A 20,805-nucleotide genomic window follows, 5' to 3' on the forward strand; every position below is an offset into this window, starting at 1 on the left:
CAGTGTATATTTAACCTATGTTGCATACTATGATTGTTTTTGCCTCAATATTCGATTTCAGGAGGTTAATTACACTGTCCAAAAATGAGATTCTTTCAAACTCATAAGTAATCAACTGTTGAATTCAAAAATCAACGTAAAAAGTACCGATTTACTTTATTTTTAGAGATATAGGTTTATATAGGATATTATTTATTAACATTTATTTAACATTATATTTTCTATTTTTCAATTTATGAGAAATTAATTTTTCAACATCGGCAGATTATTATTGATAAAGTGTCAAGTACTACAGATATTTAAAGGTTATGGTAAAAAATATTAAAAGAAAAGTATATAACCGAAATATTTCTAATCTAATAAAAACCGAATTGACTATAACACCGTTTATACATTAATTAAAAACAGACACAAGTAAATGTAAAAAGAAATAATGCACATAATAAGCTTAGAAAATCCAAAAATTATGCTGAAAAATTCAAACGATTCTATACATTATAAACTTTAAGTATCTTATATCACAAATATATATATATTTATACAAGTATGAAGTACAAATAGAAATGACCAGGTTTATGACCAAACCAAATCGTAAAAATATTATAATTTTTTTTTTAATATATTAGTAACACATATTTTGATCGTTGTAGATTACTTTTGTTTTTTTTGTTTGTAGTTGAATTGGATTTTTCTTAGGTTTTGAGTGTTTTTTGTTTGTGGTTTTCTTTTACCTATTGCACAAGAGTCTGTCAGGATACCTTATTTATCCTCAAAACCCGTAAATCCGTATAACCTCCCACCACATGGGAAGTTCTATCACCATGGAGGTGCGTACTGGTTTTAACAAGCATATATTCGGGGATACTGAGTTTTTAGTACCTGACCGATATATCACTTTGGAGCCAAAAGGTGGAGGAGCTCAGGGCCTCGTGTGGTAAGTATACTTAAGTTTGCATTTTATTCTTGGATGTTGTCCTTGGAATGAAGACAGTATAGTATGAAATAGTGAAGTGTGCTTTAAATTCGCTAACCTAGATCATATAAAGCTTGTGCGTTGCCAGTGAATCTACTACACTAAACTTAATTAATCCTTCAAATTATCAAATTTAACATTTTAGTAACAGTAACCTAATTAATCAAATATATTGAATGGGTAAAATGCCCTATTATTCGATATAAATGGCGGTGTTATTCAAGTTAATTAATCTTTTGTTGAATAATTTCCAAAAGATGTTTTAATTTAATGTTTAATTGAACATTGCTTAAATAGAAATAATATCGATACAACTTATACATAAAATTTATACGATCTAGGATATTTCTGAAAAATATGTGTTGTTAATTTTTATTTATTGTTATAGTGCCGCTGTAGATACAGTTACTCAACAAAATGTGGCAATAAAGAAACTTAGTAGACCCTTCCAAAACGTCACTCACGCTAAACGGGCATACCGAGAGTTTAAACTCATGAAATTGGTGAATCATAAAAATGTAAGTAGCAGATACGCATTATAACTAAAACTAAGATTATGTTTTTATAGATAATCGGTTTGCTAAATGCATTCACTCCGCAAAGGTCTTTGGAGGAGTTCCAAGACGTATACTTGGTTATGGAGCTGATGGATGCGAACTTGTGTCAAGTGATTCAAATGGATTTAGACCATGAAAGAATGAGTTATCTGTTATATCAAATGCTATGTGGTATAAAACATTTACATTCAGCGGGTATCATTCACAGAGTAAGTTGTTTCCTATTAACTTATCTGATATGAAATGTCCATCCCATAAACAGTTAATTCATTTAACTCATCAAATTAGTTATTTAAATATTAGCTTTAAGTTAATAACCGATAAAATCCAACGAATACTCAACTAAACAAATCTAGTGTTGAGCCAGGATCAATATGGTGCCAAACTAATTTTTTTTATTATCCAATTCCATTTTGCATAAATTTTTTCGCCACAATTATTTTTCAGATATTTATGTCATGTTCCACTAAAAAACGTCTTTTCCGCTATTTTTTTGTACTATTTTGTATCTCCCAACTTTCATTTGTAGAGTAATGTTAAATAGCTTATTAATTTTAATCTTCTCACTATGCAGGCATGATCATTTTTATTTAAATAATGAATCTCCCTTAAGGAGACTCAGTTTGGAAGCCAATCATGAAATGAAAAACTTTTCTAAACCTATGGCATTCAATGGCATTTTTTTGCCAATCCTTCTATATAACTCCGAGATTTGGACACTATTATAGTCTAACATCTGTAAGCTTTGAAGTCTTTCAAAAACAATGCTTGAGTCAAATTCTACATGTTTCTCTCGGAGATTATATTCGATTAAAATTCTATAATCAGTACAAAGTTGAGGAACAAATTCCAATTCTATTGGTGAAATCGACCTTTTGGTTGGAAGAGAAAATAAAAATTAACATGGTCCGAAGCCAGAACTGTTGCGACCGATAATCAACAGTACCCAAATTTGGTGTAGGATATTCAAAATTCTACCAACCGCAGCGTATTGGTTGAGGAGTAAACACTATCCCCTCAAAGCATTCACTAAGTAGGATAATAGAAAACTCACATCTAAAGACTAAAATACTATGTCAATTTATAAGCCCGGTGAGATTTATGGCTTTGAATTTATCGGATCGTACAGCTTATGTATGAAAAATAAAGCTTCTATACCCTTATTGAACATTTATTTAAAAAAAAACGGCTTTATTTACGTGCAGACGAAGTAACATCTGCACAGTTACGCAAAAACACTCAACAGCCTGAAATGGCCGCCTACTGTACAAGAAATAATTTCCTAGAACAATAAACAATTCAAAATTAATGAACTATTTAAAACACCGCTACTGAATTTGGATTCTGTCCAAACTCGTCAATACAAGATCTTATTTTAACACGAAATGCCATCATAAAAATTGAAATGAAAGAGAATACATAGATGCAGTTATATTATAACCTTTTTACTCTGCATCCTATTTAATTCAATATTTGAATAATACCCAATACTAACGAAAATTAATATATACAAGTTATAAAATGTGAAAGGGTTTACAAAAACTATTAATTTACTTAATTAAAATTATTTTACTTAATGGAAGGAAGCCACTGGTTGAATAGCAATACAAAGCGACACTGAGGGTAAAAACAGGTAAAAATCATCCCGACGTCGACTTTTAGATATCTCACTCATAATCATTGATTAATCGTTGATTCAAGCAGAAGGCCCGGTAACACTAGTTCTATAATACATGGACTGAAAAGTCCCGAGCGTCACAAAGGAACCGCCTTTTTTTGTTAAAAATTGGCTTTATTCATCAACGTAATCTCCATCAAGAGCCGCACAATTATTCTCCGCTCCGCTTTTAACATTTCAATACCACTTTTGTAGAACGATTTATCTTTTGCCTCAAAATAAACCTGTCGCCAGTTGCAGTCCACTCAGATGACGATCGTTTTCACTTCAGTGTGAAGTAATGGATACGCGTTTCATCCATTGCCACATACCGATACAAAAATTCCGGTCTATTACGTTTAAATACTGCTCAGAATCGTCAACACGTTTTTGTTTTTGGTCAACAGTGAGCAAACGCGGCAGCCACTTTGAAAAGAGCTTTCTCATAGTCAAATGCTCATGCGAGGTTAGTTAACTCACGCAACTTCACTTTTCGATCATTCAACGCGATGTTGTGGATTTTTTTAATGTTTTCTGGTGTTACCACTTCATTTGGACGTCCACTGCGTTCCTCATCACCGATGTCTCTACGACCATGTTTGAAGTCAGCAAACCAACATTTTATTGTTGTTTTTGATGGAGCGGAGTCCTTATAACACTTCAATCCATTGCTTCACTTGATTTTTTTTCCCGTCAAAAAGCTGTATAAAATTAAAACACAAAGTTGTCTTTGAGCCATGGTTTGAAAATAACAAAAGCATAATAGCTCTAAGCACAATACCTCATAAACTTACGAGTAGAATATCATGAAATTTTAACAGCTTTCTTTTGAAGGTTAATACTAATCAAAAAAGTAGTGAATGCAAAAAAACTAGCGCCATATATGTGTTAGATGAACTTTTCAGCCAATGTGTTATAACATACATGTATCATAATATTAAGTTTTACCTATATTACTAAAATAATCTGTTTTACCAAAAACATACAATTTTTAATTACATGTCTTTTTTGAAATTTATTCACCCACTCGTAATACGTAATTATATACCTTAATATTTAATTGTTTTTATTATAAATTTCCTTTAATCAATAGAGTTAATAAATGACCGTGTCGAATTATCGAGCCATTTTCGCAGTTCTGCAGTTTTGGAACCTGGCACACGGCCAAGGCATGCTCCATTGATTGAAACAAGTGATAATCAAAAGGCACTATATGTAATGAGTACGCTTGGTTCGGCAGAACTTTCCATTCGACTTGCAACAGTGTAACTTCACAACTTTTGTGTGGCCGAGCGCTGAACAAGAGAATGACTTTGCGTCTGTTCTCACTATTCCTGCTCATTTTTGCAACAAGTCGATCAATTTTTTCAATTGATCATCTGCCGCAACAGTTTAATCCGGGTTTAACAGATCGTAATACACTACACCTTTCTGACCCCATCCAGACTTATTATATAGTTCACTTTGGTGGCGGTGTGAATAACTCTCCTGAACTAACCAATGACTTTTTGCTTAGGATTGTCATAGTGAATACATCAAAGTCGTGTGGTTGCCTTCTTCCCTCCTTTTAGATATTTCCCACAACGTCCAAATGTGTGAAAACATTTGATTCATCAACTAATAAGCAGTTTGAAAGTTTGAGCTAGGCCAAGCCAGGCCTTCTTTGTCATTAACATAAAAAACACTGTTTTTTTTCAATAGAGAGAGAGATTTAAAAAAAATAAAAATCACTTGAGATTACTACATAAACAATACAAAAAGGTGTAGTATAAGATCCGGCCCTAAGTGTTATTTTCCATGTTATTAGTTCATACATTCCCAAAACATATTCAGGTTCGCACACATAATGACTAATGTTTTGGTGTGTTTCTTCTGTTTTAGGACTTGAAACCCAGTAATATTGTCGTAAAATCAGATTGTACATTAAAAATATTAGATTTTGGTCTGGCCAGGACAGCTGGTACTACGTTTATGATGACGCCCTATGTGGTAACTAGATACTATAGGGCACCAGAGGTAAGGGTTTCGTTTTTTGCTTTGATTAAGTTTTTTTATGGGAATTAATTGGTTATTTAATAATACATTTTCAGGTGATATTAGGTATGGGTTACACGGAAAATGTCGATATATGGTCGGTTGGATGTATAATGGGGGAGATGATCAGAGGCGGGGTATTATTCCCAGGTACTGATCATATTGATCAGTGGAATAAAATAATAGGTATGATAAATATTATTAACCAGTTTGTTATCACTTTTGTACTGATATTGAATAATTTATTTAGAACAACTGGGCACCCCATCTCAACAATTTATGGCAAGACTTCAGCCCACTGTACGAAATTACGTGGAAAATCGACCGCGTTTTCCAGGTTTTTCCTTCGAAAAACTTTTCCCGGACGTGCTGTTCCCATCGGACAGCAATGAACATAATAGACTGAAGGTCAGCACCGTTTCTGATTCAAAAAAATCACGGGTTTGTTTTTTAATTAAATCTACAAATTATTAACATTGAAATATTTCATTTCTTTCTTTACCAATTTTCTAAGAAAGGAAGAATATTTATACAATGTACTGATTGAAAAATCTTATTTAACTATTATTATGATAATTATAGATATAATTGTAAATTATAAAACATTTAGGTGATTGACTTTTATAGGTACTTTAGTGTCTTTTATGGGTATTGAAGATAATAACATCCTAATTCTTAAATTCCATTTTGCAGGCTGGACAAGCTCGTGATTTATTGTCGAAAATGCTCGTTATTGACCCTCAGTGTCGGATATCTGTTGATGATGCACTTCTTCATCCCTATATAAATGTTTGGTATGATGAACAAGAAGTAAATGCTGTAAGTACTTTTAAATGGTCTATTTTATATAATTTAATTAACGAGATTTATGTTTTAGCCTGCGCCAGGACCATACGATCACAGTGTTGATGAAAGAGAACACACTGTTGATCAATGGAAAGAGCTCATCTATCAGGAAGTGATGGAGTATGAGAGTTCCCATGGAAGAGCTCAATCGAGTGGATCGCAACAGCCCAGCCCTGCTGCTCCAAATAATTCAGAGCCTAATGGTAAACGCTTATTATTAAAAATTGAAACATTCAGTTTTATTATTATTATTATTTATATTATACTTTATAACTTCTTCTAGGTTACTGAGTAAAATCAAGCACAATCCATAGGTTAGTTTAAAAACAGAAATAAATACGAACCTGGAAGCGGAATACATAAAGGAACAATAAGTAGAAGATATTAGATATTAGAAGATAAGCGTTCCATTGCAAACCTTTTTTAAATTTCCCGAACAATGGAGGGACACAGGCGGGCAAAAAACAAAACACAATACATAAATTGAAAAATAAACAGCAATAGCAAAACAACATTTTATACAAATGTCATAAGTACCTTAATGTTTAGCAAATAATTTAAAGAATAATAAAACTAACAGAAGCCAGAAAGAAGGGAGGTGAAATAGTGCATAACTTTTTATAAGTGAACTATCGAGCAATTGTTATAATTGACGGGTTAACTATTATTATTATTATTATTGAAAATATCTCTAATCATTATGTGTGATATGAACAATATATGAAGGTTACTTTATGATTTTTTGTTTTGATAGATAGGGTTTATCATACCAAAAATTTTTGAATTTATTTAATATATTTTTTTAGATTTATTTTAATATAAAATTTGTACTTACCTCATATCCAGTAAACTAAAAAAAAGAAATAATTTATAAATTGATTTAAATCATAAATTTAAATCAATTCTAAAACAATAAAAAATTTCTGATTAGATCTACTGTATACCAAAATAGGTTTTGTGCATAGAGGGAAAGGAACTCTATCCTAATAGTTGAGAGGTTTAATACCCATTAAGTGCAATAACGGCAATTATATATCTAGTTAGTTATCAGAAGAGTTAAAATTTTTGGTGTGACAATCAATAGAGACTATTTATTTTTTATCAAAATAAACAATAATTATTTAAATATATGTTGGTCATAATTTGAAATCGGCTAGATTCCAAACGTGACTGAATAGAACTTGAAACAATAGTATATAAAAGTGAAGAATAGCATGTAAAATTTTAGCTTTTTGTCATATTTTTTAAATCTTATTTTTATCTTATAGAAATTATTGTTTCACCTTTTTTATATATATATAATGAACTGTTATCATTCATTTTTCGCTGTTTTTATTTTTATAGTATATGTTTTTAGATGTAGTCTTTATTCGTAATCCTAAGAATTTAAAATAAAGTAGTGGAATAAAATAGTACCGAATAACAAAAAAAAAACATGTGAAGCACAATTTAGAAATTGGGTATAATAAAATTGTGTTTGGAGGAAAAGTAACCTTTTAAAACATGTTTAAAACACATCCATCCGATCCATTTTGAAGTTATGTAAAAAGTTACATATTAGATAGTGGAATTTTTACTAGGTAAAAAGCTGAGTACCTTATTCAGTTTACCATGTATTCTTATTTATAACTCCTTTTAGTCTAATTTCTGATGGTGGTAAAATTTAAACAACGACAGTTGATCAGATATATCAGAAATTACCTAAATTGTAATAATGTAAATGTCCTGAAGTTAAATGAGAAATAAAAGAGGTTCAGAAAAAAGTTTTTTTATTTGCAGCGCTGTACTTTATTTTATTGTACAACTTGCAAATGTTCAAGTTTTGCCACTACACTTTATATATTTACATATAGTAAAACTGATATGTAAAGAGACTTAACTTAGATTTAAACTATTGTAGATCTTACAAAAGTTACATTGTAAATGTCCAGCTTTTAATTTATTTTTGTTATACAAAGAGCGAGATGACGAATGTTTTCACGACATTGACTGTGTAAATAAACTCAATTTTCCTTTTGTAGTAGTTTCGACAAGTGATGAGATTTAACATGTAGAATTAAAAATGTATACATAGATCGGTAGGCCGCTTCGTATCTCTTGATAATATTTTTATTCTGTTTTTGTTCAAACTGTTCTCGTTTTTTTTTCCTTTTGGATGATTCGCCCGATTACCACAGTTGTTTTTAATACTTTGGTCTGTTGAACACGTTTAGTACTTCGTAGTGTACATTCAGCGCTTGTATCGTTCTGGCTTTGTAAATAAAAGAAACAAGAAATGTACTTGAAGTATTCCTTACATTCCTAATTTTACCTCAAATATAAGCGCCTATTCTTACATATCATAGAGTTCAATAAAAGGGAATCATTAGTTCTTTCATTTGTCCAAATGATAACCTTAATATTGCAAAATTGATTACAAGAGGGTAAGGCACTAACAAATTATTATAGAATATCATTTGTTGATGAAAATACAACTTTGAAAGACAAACACTAATTGATGGGGACTCATGTGAATTGATTCAAATGTTTTTTAAACTATATGTTAGCATCAATATATTTGGCGAGTAGCATTCATAGGAGTATGTAAGGTAGGTACAGTTAAATAATAAAATACCTAGTAAATAAGACAACAACAAATATATTAATAATAATTAATCAATTAATATATATTAATAATTTTTAAACCATCAAATACATAATTTCATAAGATTAGTTATATATGACAGGAGAATTTTAGTTACTACTGCTTGTCCATGCACAAAAAATCAAGAAATAAAAAATATTTTACTAATTGTATTCTAAATTGCCCTTAATTTTGATTTAATATGTAGCTTTAAATTGTAATAAACACCTTTTGTTGCCTAATCTCAAAAATTTTGATTTCTATATTTTTTCTTTATAAATAAAATTATATAACTTATATTTATAACAAATATTGTTTGTAATGTATATAACAATAATAAAGAGATTATATTTCGTGGTTTATATACCACTTCAACTTTGGAAAATTAATTTCATATATTTGGTTGCCTAAGTTGTATATTTAAAATAAAATTAATACTTTTGATGTTTGTTTATACTTAATAATAAATAAATGTTATAAGTATGTTATAAGTTATAATGTATAATAGACAAATAAATTAATATAGCCTATTTTACTAAAATGGCCTGAAATACGTTTTGAGGAAGGTTATGGTTGTTGATCTGTTTTGTCACCTTTAGACTTTGAACTGGTACTCAGATATTTTTATTTATTCTTAAAGCGGGTACCGGTTCAATTAAATAACATTAGATTTTCAGCAGTGTCAATAATTTTATATTTCAAGATGTCCAGTTTCGGTGTATTAAAGAGGAGTTTTTCCACCTCTTCAGTCAGACAGGTTATAAAAAATGTTACTGTTATAGGCGGTGGTCTTATGGGATCTGGAATAGCTCAGGTAAGAATATTTATTCCTTAAATCGCCGCAGACAATATAGCCACTTTTAGGTAGCTGCTCAAGGTGGTAATAACGTTACCCTTGTTGAAGTAAACTCTGAACTACTTAAAAAAGCTGAAGCAAGTATAACAAATAATTTAGGACGTGTGGCGAAAAAACTCTATAAAGATGATCCAAATGGGGCCAAAAAATTTGTTGATGAAACCCAAAGTCGCCTTAAAGGTATTAAAATACTAATTTAATAATTGCTTGATGTAATGGAAATTTTGTTCAAAGGTTCTACCAATCCAAGTGACGCCGTTAAAGATTCCGATTTAGTCGTTGAGGCTATTGTAGAAAATATGAGTGTTAAACATAAATTATTTAAAGCACTTGATGAAGCTGCTCCTCCAAAAACATTATTTGCATCTAATACAAGTTCACTGTCTATTGGTGAAATTGCTGCAGTAGTTAATAGAAAGGATAAGTAAGTTTTGAATATATAATAGCATGTACCTACTGATGAAAAAATATTTATATATTAAATTTTTAAGAAAACATTTTGTGTAAAGATAACATTTTTAGATATTTATTATCAGTTTTAATAATACTCTAAAAATATTAAATGTTGATAAGTCACTTAATTTAAGTTCAAAACTTTATTTTATGTCACATAGCTACATATTCATTTTATAAACAATGACACATATATATATATTTGCAATAATTACAAATTATTACTTTTATATTTTGTCTTTAATTAAAATATTTCTTATAGATTTGGAGGACTACATTTCTTTAATCCTGTTCCTGTTATGAAATTGTTAGAAATTGTACGTATTCCAGAACAGTCCGAAGAAACTTATCAAGCATTTGTGGCTTGGGGAAAAGCTATAGGTAAAACATGTGTCACATGTAAAGATACCCCTGGATTTATTGTAAATAGATTGCTAGTTCCTTATATTGCTGAGGCAATACGAATGATGGAAAGAGGTAACATCACTGTTTTTTTATGAAAGCTTTTCTCTTAAAATTAATTTTATAGGAGATGCCTCACCCAGAGACATAGATATTGCAATGAAATTAGGTGCAGGGTATCCAATGGGTCCTATCGAACTTGCTGATTATGTTGGTCATGACACAACTGCTTCAATTATACAAGGATGGCATGAAAAATTCCCTGACAACCCCTTGTTTAATCCATGTGAATCAACTAAACGCTTAGTGCAAGAAAAGAAATTAGGAGTTAAAACTGGGGAAGGATATTATAAATATAACAAGTAATTTTTTCAACTACTACTTAAAAACCTTGTGGTGCTCAATAATGAAATATGATCTCCTACTAAGGGTTCATAAGTTATAGATTTTCTTTTTGTATCACCTATTTTTACTATTTTATATGGTATTAATTTTTAAGAGATTACAAATATATTTACCTATACATTTTATTCAAACACATTAAGAAAAATAATTGTTTACTTTTTGTCCTGTTCCTGAATTCCATCCGTATGAACTATATGTTTGCTATGTAAGATGATTTTGGAGTACAGGGTTTTGAACATGTCTTATAAAGACAATAAAAAAAAACATCAAATGACAAGGTGGTTGCATAGTTGCGTTGAGTGGTAAAACGATCTTTTTTTTTTCGTCGAATTAAATCATTGCCATAAGCGTCTTGAGCCTAAAGATTTGGATACCAGCAATAATATTGCAACATATACTATTTATGCTTTACCAAATATTTTCTACAAATTATTAAAAATTAAGTTATTAATTATGTTTGTTTTCAATTTAGAAGGAAAGTTGTTTACACATGCTAGTATATAAGTGAAAATATAGCAATATAGCAAGAGAATGTCGGAATTAAGAATAGATTTTTCATCAAAATTTTCATATCGTCAACTGTATCGGCGTTTTTCTCCATGGCTTCTTGATGAAACTATGTTGTGTAGCTTTCTAAATATTTCACTTTGCATGGTATCAGAGTTTGCAGCTAATTATATTAACGGTTTTTTTAAACCCTATTTCTGTAATTCGAACTTTTTATGTCCCATAATTCCTGAAATAGTCGCGATTGTGTTACTTAAAACAATGTTTCATGTCTTGGCCAACACTTCTTTTGCACTATTTTTATAGTTAAATATGTAGTAAAAGTGCAACTTTTGTAAAAAAATTCTAACACATTTGGAGATAAAGCTTGTATCTCTGAAAAATTTATATTATATAGTATAAAATATTAATTATATGTAGTGTTTCCACTAACATGAGTTTTACTTGCTGAGTTTAACAATGGAAAACAAGAGTAGTCTAGCAAGCTTGGTGGCAGGAGTGTTTACAGATCTGACATCCTTTGTCACAATATTATTGGTAGTGTTCGTAAACCTCAAGATTATGATTTCAAAAAACGGCACTTCTCGGCGGCTCAGCTAAGATTGGTAATCATGGCAATATTCCCGCCTTCCCCGAACCGAATCTGAACCATATAAGATTTCAGTGGAATGATTTTTAGCAAAACATTAAAATATATCATAGCAAACTAAAAAATTGATCTTCCAATTTCTTTTAATTTTTAATAGATACTAATTCATATTTTTTACTTAGTATCAAAAGTTGTCTTACGAGAAAAAAAAGCGGTTGTCAAACGCGCATTATGCCACCGCCCTTATTTATCGATTTAAATTAAATGCCAAACAGGATATATTTATCTGTTAAATTTAAACTTACTAAACATTGCCTTTGATTATTTTCTAGTTTAAGATATTGGCTTGAGAACAAATCAAAAGATGTTCTAAACAAGAACGAATGGACTAAGCAGTATAAGTTGTGGAAAAGAAGACTGAAAATAAACCAAAGCAAATTACTGCCCCTATGAATTAATTTATATTTGTTTATAATTTTTAGGTAGTTTTAAATAAATGACAAATATTTTATAATTTATGTATAATTTATACTCCAAAAATACTTTCACAATACATTTAAATACCATACAAAATTCACACAATTTCTGTTAAATTAACGACCAGTGAAAAGTACTTTCACTGATTTGAGTCTATATTAGCTGCCAAGTATTAAAAAATATGTTTCTGAAAATTTTCGAAGACAAATATTTAAGTTACATTTTTATAGAAAAAATGAACCAAGGAAATTATCGAATCATACTCGAACCCTCGAATCACTATCACAACTCCACAATACCTGATATAAATACGAATATGTACAACGTTAGTCTGTTTCTTTTTCGATATGCATAAGAACGATTCACTTAATTTTGTTATTCGTCGGTTTCGGCTAGGAAATCTTCCAACATTTTCACTAGATTGTCAACTCCTTCTAAATAATTTTTATCAACGTCCATATTATCTGCTGGATATACGTGAGCGAAATCTATCAATTTTGCAGTAGCCCATACCTAAAATAAAACCTTTTGATCATTAATATTATTAATATAGGTATATTTGTCAAATACCTCAGACTTGGAATCTGAACACAAATCGTCTAATATCTTGTTATAGTTCTGTTTCTTATGTTGGACGTCCTTGTCATAATTATTCTGAAACGAGTGGGTCCGTTTTAACAGTCTCATAGACTTGTGCCAGGTGTTATTGTTGTTGATAATTCTTGGTCCTTCTAAATTTACTATTTTAGTAGATGGCGGCTTTAATATTGGATGGCCTTCTTTCGTTAGTTGCCCGCTGAATCCAGTTGGGACTTTTTCACAACCGTTACTCAATGTCGCTAAGCTTAACGGTCTAAAAAACAAAATAATTTTATTTCATTAACAATTCTTCAGTACGGTGTTAAATTTAATGAAACCTATTAAAAATAATCATCTTTTATAATTAAACAATCCTCAGTTATATGGTAAAGATAGTATGCAGATAGAGACTCAGAAAAATGATTTTAACCCGGGTTAATGAAACCGGGTGGTAAAAAAAAGTCAAAATTTCTTTCTCTCATATTAGGTAATTTAATGCTGTAACAAGTTAGCTTTATGTTTGAATCATATCAAACACAAAACTATATTGGAATCACCTGATGTAACCTCTGATCTGAAGGATAAAACTATAATAATTCTGATCACAAATATTGCTTTATTGAAAAATAAATAAAAAAACAGAATAGGAATTTTAAAAATATTTTATAATTCAGTATTCCACTTATTACTAAAGCTAATGATTTGTACTAAAGCTAACGAGAACGTACCTGTACAAGCTCCTGTTTCTTCTTAATGTAACTTTTTTTGCTTGTGCTTCTTGAGTTACGCCCACGTGTTGCTTCAATCGCCTAGCATCATACACCAACAAAATTGACGAAGCGTATAGTCGAAGTCTTCGTTGGCAACGAGCGAAGTGTTGTATTTGCCACAGGGATGCCAGCAATTGCATCAAAAGTTTACGACAGAAGTGATATGAATTCGCATTTAAGAATTCTTTCATCACTATCAAATTATTCAGAATGAATAGACTGTCCAGTGTATTTAGTGTATTTTACCTTCTCTTGCTCCGTCTTTATTTAAAGTTTTCCCATAGTCCTTTCCATATTTCACGAGTTGATTTTGAGCTATATTATAGACCTGCATCCCAGGTATACAAAATCCTAAATCCCTTTTGCATTCATGATACTTTTTCTGATAAAAGATATAATGTACGTTAGGAATTATATTTAGTATAAATGTCTGGAGTTTACCTCTTCTGCTATTATTTTATTATAACTAGCGTAAGGATCCCACGTACGCTTTCCTATTTTTATATCCATGACGCACGGTTCCCTAAATTCCTTCGTCAGGTCTTCTAACACCAAGTAATCTACTTCTTTATCTTTAAATATGATCTGAAACAAACAGTTTTATAATTTCAGCCATCAAATAACCAACAAACTGACTTTTTTCGTTCCGTAATATTTTGGCACTAGTTGTTTCATTTCCATTAATGATCGGTCTACTGTAGTGTCTAGTTGTTCATAAAGCTGTATCTCTCTTTCGGCACACTCAGGCTTCAAGAGTGGTTTATATACTTTCCCATCTTTTGTTAACATACCTGAAGAAAGTTACAAAACATTATAAAAATGCTCTTGATAACAAGTAATATTATTATCTGCTATTAATAAACACAACAAAGGTCCAATGGTTTTTCAAATGTTAATTTCACCACTAGTGCGTAATAGTTTGATGAGTGGTGTTACATATTTAAAAATTTATTAATATAATAAGTTGTACCTGATGAAATATCAAACCAGTGATGAAATTTTTTTAACGTTTATAATTTTGCCAGGGATCAGCTGATTTTATTTTGGTCTGATAACAAAAATCATAAGGTTTAGGTAATTGCAGTAATTTCGCTTAAAAAGTGTTCAAACATTGTTTTAACATGTAAAAAGAACAGCTTATTGCGTTATATTGGAATATTTTGTTTGAATTCACAGGTTTTTTAAAAATAATAATGGGTGTAATTTTATAATTAGGTGATTTTATGTCTCCAAATGTAATATCGATCATAAGGTCTAGATAACTATGATAATACTTACCAATATTTTCTGAATCCTTATGACCAGCCACTTGGGTGGCGAGTGATTTCATTCCCAACGGCATTACCAAACCCAAATTATCAATCTCCTCTTCGTCCTCCTCTTCCTCTACCTCGCTCAGATCATGATCGTTCTCTACCGGACTGGGGATGTCGTTCAATATCCTTGTCGACTCGTTACTGATTCCGTTCGGTGAGTGCACCTCGCTGTATAATCCCTTGCAATTGGAATGGGGCAGAATGAAATTGTTATCGTTCCTTTGCAGCGGCATCGACTGAATCTCGAACTTGCCCATGTTGCGACTTCTTTTTGTTTGTTCGGTGATGACGATTTACGATGGCCGTGACGTTTGTCGTTCCTCCTTTCTTCTATCTCGATGGTATCTTGACAGCGTCAAGTCTGAAACGATAGCAATAAAGCTGTAATTACGGATCAAAACCTTAAAATAAGTCGGTTAGTTTATCGCCGATTATTGGCAGTTAATTGATTAATTGTTTTATGATCTAGCGAGGTTCCCATAATCTATAAATATCGTCAATATTTCGTTTAGATGCCATAGACCGGTCAAATGTTTTAAGAAAAAAGAATCTAATTGAACCATTATTATCCATTAGAATTAATAAGTTAAATAACACAGTTTAAATAACATATATTTATTTATAGGGCAATAGGTAAAATAAAACTACGTTATATATAAACATTATTTTAAATACAAATTGTTTCATGATTACTCCATATTTACCATGATTGGGCATATATAATATATACAAAAACAGGATGTAACTTATCATCTAAAAATCTGAAACAACTACCCACTTCGATTATTATTTGACTGGACTAAAAATATATTGACGTGTTGCGTGGGCAGTACAAACATAATCCAAACCACTAATAACTTTCGATTAATAATAACATATACACAGACAGCGATTTTTTTGATAAATCATAAATGAAACAAAGGGATCCAAAAAAGATTATTTAACATTGGTGTACAATCAATACTCGCTAAAAATACCTGAACATCGACAAAAAAAAAATGAACATTTTTATAAAAAAACTTCAATTAATTCTATATATGTTCAGTTATATTGAAGTGTTACCCATTCATTACATTGGATTTATTGCTATTGTTATTACAACAGAAAGTAATTTCTGTTTTGTAATGAAAAATCTTTTCAAAAAAAGTATTTCGCAAAAAAAGTTAAGGGCTGTTTAGGTTTTGTGATGTTTTTTAGTGTGTTTTACATTAAAATAAAAGAGAATAGACTTGAAAAATATTATTATGATTGAATATAATTGACAAACAATAAACTATACGTATTTTTATCTAAAATACGTTCACTAGTAAGGAGTAAAACCTTTTCTTTTTCCCAGAGAGGCCACCTCTTTATATATTTTCGCTTGTGGGAAAAATCAGGAAGATCGCTCCATTTCCCGTTAATTCTCCAAAATTTCCGGGAAGTAGTCGAAATGGGAATGAAGAAAGGCAACCTATAGCTTGACATTTTTTAGCATTCTTTTGACTGACTTTCTTTTATTTATTGTTAGGGTTTTTATGATTTTAATAGCATCCGATCATAGTCGTGATGAATTGTGAGTCAGTCATAGGCCGTCTAATATTTGGTCAGACGGAGACAGGACCTCTGAGAGGCCTGGACCAAAATACGCAGAAATCAGTTCAGAATACTCAAACAACTTTCTTGTTGCAGACCTGTGTAAAGGTTTATTTCGGCTACTCGGAAAGCAGGAACCAGCCAGTATAGTTTGAACATCGTTAATTTATTCACAGTAATAAGATCATTCTAATGTAAATATTTATTATTTTAAGTACCTTTAATTATGTCTAAAGTGCAATTAACGTAATATCAATGTAAATAACACTGTTGATAACATTTGAGGTTAGGCCTCATTTGTTTTGTTTATTGTGTGTATGAGTCCCTAACAATTTTGTTCCTTTTTTAGTTACCAAATAATATAGAAAATTATATTTAATATAATGTGACTGATTTCGTCGTCCAAATGTGCACAAAGTCAGTATATGTTTGTACAAGATTCGAATGTCAATTAGACAGAAGAAAATAGGTTTCTAACTGAACATTCACTGTTGTTGACTACTAATCATATATTTTCAAAATACAAAGAAAAATATTAATTAAATTCAAACCTTCAACAAGTGTGAATCAAATCACATCATGATTAGATTACGTAACGCCAATATCAATATCTGATTTTTTGTACATCAAATAGTTTGATGAGCTATACTTCACCAGGTTAAGTGACACATATTTGATTGAACAAAGTGATTTTATTACAAATTTCGAACAATAACCAAGTTATCACTCAAGTCAAGTCAAGTAAAAGAAACTAAGCAGAAATCTAGTTTAAGAATTCATATGAGAACTTGATATTTTAAAACATGTTTAAACACAGATTTTGTAAAGTACTTGATGAAGTATTGTAGTTGTACATGCTTATAGGACTGCAAGAGTAATATTAAAATGAACATCAAAATTACAGTTTGTACATTTTATCTACCCATATATTAGAAGATAATTTGATACAATATAGATACAATATAGAGCTGCTAAAAATGCAAGAAAATCAAATTTCCATCAAAAAATTAAAATAATTTAAGCCTTTTTTGTATTGTAGTTCTTTTTTCTTTTTCTTTTTTTTATATTTTAAAGTCTCCTTTTTACCAACGAGAATTATCTGGACTGAACCTACTGTATAAGGTTGGCTCCGAACCACGGTCCTCGGCACTAAGCCTATCGACTGACGAGTGACCAACTTATAAATCATCCCAGAGGACACCCGGTCTTACCCAGCCCGGTTACTGGCGTGACTGGGATCATTTTTCCTGTCGGATTTTACACTCTTGCCTAGTACAATCACAAATATTAAATAATCACAAACATAAATTTACGACCATGCCCCAGGAGGATTCGAACCCGAGACTATCGCAACAGTAGGTGGACCGTCCTGTCGCCTTTACCACTCAAATATATTTACATCTGTAATTGATTTCAATAATACTATTGGATGTTGTGGGTACTCTTTGGAGTTACTACCTGAATTTTTTCCAAATGTTATACTGATAGTATTTTTACTTAATGTTCTTCAATATTCTAGCACATTTCATGGTTAGTGTGTCTGGAATACTCACTCACTTCAATTCTGTAAAAGTTCTAGTATTCTTTTTAAAATTATTTTTCATATATCTTTCTTTCTGTTGGTTGCCCAAAACCAATTTTTTAATTATTTATTAAAATTATCTAACAGGTCAATTGAAAAGTCCCCGGCCTACCATAGTAAAACACATTTTTTACAGATCTGGAAAATACAGTGGATGAGGAACCAATTCGAAGCCCAAGTCATTGATTTTTGCCATCGTTTTCACTGACTTGTGACACGGTGCATTGTCTTCGTGAAGCAGCACTTTCTTTTTCTATAAATGCTTCCGTTTTTCGGCGATTTCGTCCTTCAAGCGGTCCAATAACGCTATGTAATAGTCGCTATTGATGGTCCTTCCTTTTTCAAGGTAGTCAATGAAAATTATTTCATGCGTATCCCAAAATACAGATGCCATAACTTTGCCAGCCGACTGTTGCGTTTTCCCACGCTTTGGAGCAGGTTCATCGTGTGCAGTCCACTCGGATGACTATCGATTGGACTTCGGAATGAAATGATGGAGCCACGTCTCATCCATTGTCACATATGGACGCAAAAACTCGGGTTTGTTATGCTTGAACATCTTCAAACACTGCTCCGAATCATCAAATCGTCGTTGCTTTTGGTCAAAAGTGAGCTCGCGCAGCACCCACTTTGCACAGAGCTTTCTAATACTCAAATATTCGTGAATGATATGATGTACACATCTTAGAGTGTCTTCTATTTCATTCAGTTTCAATTTACGGTCATTCAAAATCATTTTGTGGATTTTTAAATGTTTTCGTCGGTAACAACCTCTTTTGGACGTCCACTGCGTTCACCGCCTTCGGTGCTCATTTCACCACGTCTAAACTTAGCATACCAGTCCTTGATGGTTGATTTTTCTGGGGCAGTGTCCGGAAACTCGGCATCAAACCAAGTTTTTGCTTCAACTGTATTTTATCCCTTCAAAAAGCAATATTTTATCAACAGGCGAAATTCGTTTTAATCCATTTTTTTCACAATAACAAAAGTTGCTTCACTACTCAAAATGCTATAATTCACAAACTAATGTCAAATTTACGCATCTTTTGAGGCTTAGGGCTAACTAACAAACATATGGATTTAATTCTAGTAACGCCATCTATGTGTCAGGCCGGGGACTTTTCAATTGACCTGTTAGCTTATTGTCTTGCACCAATTGAACAGGTATCTATGCAAAAGCCGATTATTACATCGTCTGATATTAATATTTAATTATTATTAATTACTGATTAATAATTAAATTATTGTGGTGTTTCCATCCAATAAGTGAACTAAATAAATATAAATTGTCTTGTACTGATATTCTTGTATCTGATTGAATTGTATCTGAAATAACAGCTAGTGATTGAAAAAAATATATAAACGTTCTAAAGATGCCCTATGTTTTGGAGTTTCTTTTTAAAAATTAGGATTTGTCTGAATTAACGTAGGTTCCGAGACACGGTCCTCGGCATTAAGTCTAGCGGCTAGTGAGTGCCAATATATTTAAAAAGCATTTCAGAAGACAATCGATTTTCAGAAGTTTAATCCGACAAAGCAGAAAATTACAATAGAAGTTGTACTATTGGGATACGATGACACTCAATTTAACTGCGTCAACAAAATGACGCCAGATTTTTTAAAAAGAAATATAGTACCACTTTAATAGCAATAATAATAGATACGGACATTTTCAATGAGTCTGAATCGAAATTAATTTCATTGTAATTGACAATTAGTTTCATTGAATAAGAAACGAATTAAAGCGCTTATATCTAAACGCATTTGTTCAAAAGTGCAGTCTTATTGTACGACCAACAAAATATTGAACTGGATAAAAAATAATTGAATGATGTAATTATTCCATTAGGACGCAAATCACTATTCTACGGAAGTTTTTAACACTACGCTTTTATACTTAACCATTTTTCAATCAGCATTATTATTTTATTACAATTATAACTCATTGTTTTTAGAACATAAAAGTCTATATAACTTTTAGAGCTATGGGACATATTATTCAAATAGGTTAAATATAACCAATATACACATACTTTTATAATACAAATAGAATTTTATATAAGGTATTTATGATATTCAATGTTTTTCTTCTGATATACAAAAAGATACCAATAACCTAAAAAAATAATTAAGAATTAAATGGAATATCAATTGTTAATTAAAAATTGTAACAGTTAGTCAAGTCGTGGGTTAAAATATTTTTTATTTCATGTGCAGTACATATGATACAGAGAATCAGCGGTAGCTTGATGATATGATAGCTACTTTGCTTTACATTTTAAATGATACTTGGATGGGTGGAATAAAGAAGGAAACCTAATTAATTTCATTCATTTAAAAATATAGGCAAATAATAAGCTGTTCACTTGTTAAAAAAGGTTATAATTTCGATTAATGTTTATTTTAGATGAATTAAAGAGTGAAGATTTCTTAGTTGGTTATATGGATAAAATAATACAGAAAAATTAAATAAGCTAAGATAATTTGAATTGATGGGAGATATGAGTAACAAAACAAATATGATAATTCTGTCAAATTTAGATAAATTCTAAGCTGTTTATCAATTAATGCAATACAATATGTAATAATATGACGTTTTATTAT

The 20,805-nt window shown here is 30.8% G+C and overlaps 3 protein-coding genes across 12 annotated transcripts in view; 2 read left to right on the forward strand and 1 right to left on the reverse strand.

Annotated features, from left to right (window-relative positions):
• The window catches only part of bsk (mitogen-activated protein kinase dJNK), an 82,325-nt gene extending 73,978 nt beyond the window's left edge, over nt 1–8,347 (forward strand). For 4 of the 8 annotated variants that reach the window (XM_076419762.1, XM_076419764.1, XM_076419758.1 and 1 more), the window contains 8 exons: nt 1,362–1,491; nt 1,542–1,739; nt 5,069–5,203; nt 5,278–5,407; nt 5,472–5,662; nt 5,915–6,040; nt 6,099–6,270; nt 6,351–8,347. In XM_076419762.1, coding sequence (XP_076275877.1) covers nt 1,362–1,491; nt 1,542–1,739; nt 5,069–5,203; nt 5,278–5,407; nt 5,472–5,662; nt 5,915–6,040; nt 6,099–6,270; nt 6,351–6,358 — 1,090 coding nt within the window. In that variant the 3' untranslated portion in view covers nt 6,359–8,347. Of the gene's footprint in view, nt 1–679; nt 935–1,361; nt 1,492–1,541; nt 1,740–5,068; nt 5,204–5,277; nt 5,408–5,471; nt 5,663–5,914; nt 6,041–6,098; nt 6,271–6,350 lie in introns of those variants that run through there. The other 4 variants (XM_076419759.1, XM_076419766.1, XM_076419760.1 and 1 more) reach the window with 3 other exon arrangements.
• Nucleotides 8,348–9,300: 953 nt separating this feature from the next.
• On the forward strand, nt 9,301–10,951 carry LOC143206917 (hydroxyacyl-coenzyme A dehydrogenase, mitochondrial). Its single transcript, XM_076419779.1, has 5 exons — nt 9,301–9,504; nt 9,555–9,726; nt 9,781–9,970; nt 10,262–10,476; nt 10,529–10,951. The coding sequence occupies exons 1-5, from the start codon at nt 9,394–9,396 to the stop codon at nt 10,765–10,767; spliced, it is 927 nt and encodes a 308-aa protein (XP_076275894.1). The 5' UTR covers nt 9,301–9,393; the 3' UTR covers nt 10,768–10,951.
• Nucleotides 10,952–12,408: 1,457 nt separating this feature from the next.
• Nucleotides 12,409–20,805, reverse strand: part of Ipk2 (Inositol phosphate kinase 2) — a 32,755-nt gene continuing 24,358 nt past the window's right edge. For all 3 annotated transcript variants that reach the window (XM_076419755.1, XM_076419757.1, XM_076419756.1), the window contains exons 2-8: nt 15,007–15,405; nt 14,365–14,519; nt 14,170–14,313; nt 13,975–14,110; nt 13,687–13,921; nt 12,950–13,232; nt 12,409–12,892 (exon numbers count right to left, since the gene is read on the reverse strand). In XM_076419755.1, coding sequence (XP_076275870.1) covers nt 12,755–12,892; nt 12,950–13,232; nt 13,687–13,921; nt 13,975–14,110; nt 14,170–14,313; nt 14,365–14,519; nt 15,007–15,301 — 1,386 coding nt within the window. In that variant the 5' untranslated portion in view covers nt 15,302–15,405 and the 3' untranslated portion in view covers nt 12,409–12,754. The remainder of the gene's footprint in view (nt 12,893–12,949; nt 13,233–13,686; nt 13,922–13,974; nt 14,111–14,169; nt 14,314–14,364; nt 14,520–15,006; nt 15,406–20,805) is intronic.

This window comes from Rhynchophorus ferrugineus, unplaced genomic scaffold (assembly GCF_030347505.1).
Source record: "Rhynchophorus ferrugineus isolate W39M unplaced genomic scaffold, kcgeb_rfMv2 rfM1, whole genome shotgun sequence".
NCBI lineage: Eukaryota > Metazoa > Arthropoda > Insecta > Coleoptera > Curculionidae > Rhynchophorus > Rhynchophorus ferrugineus.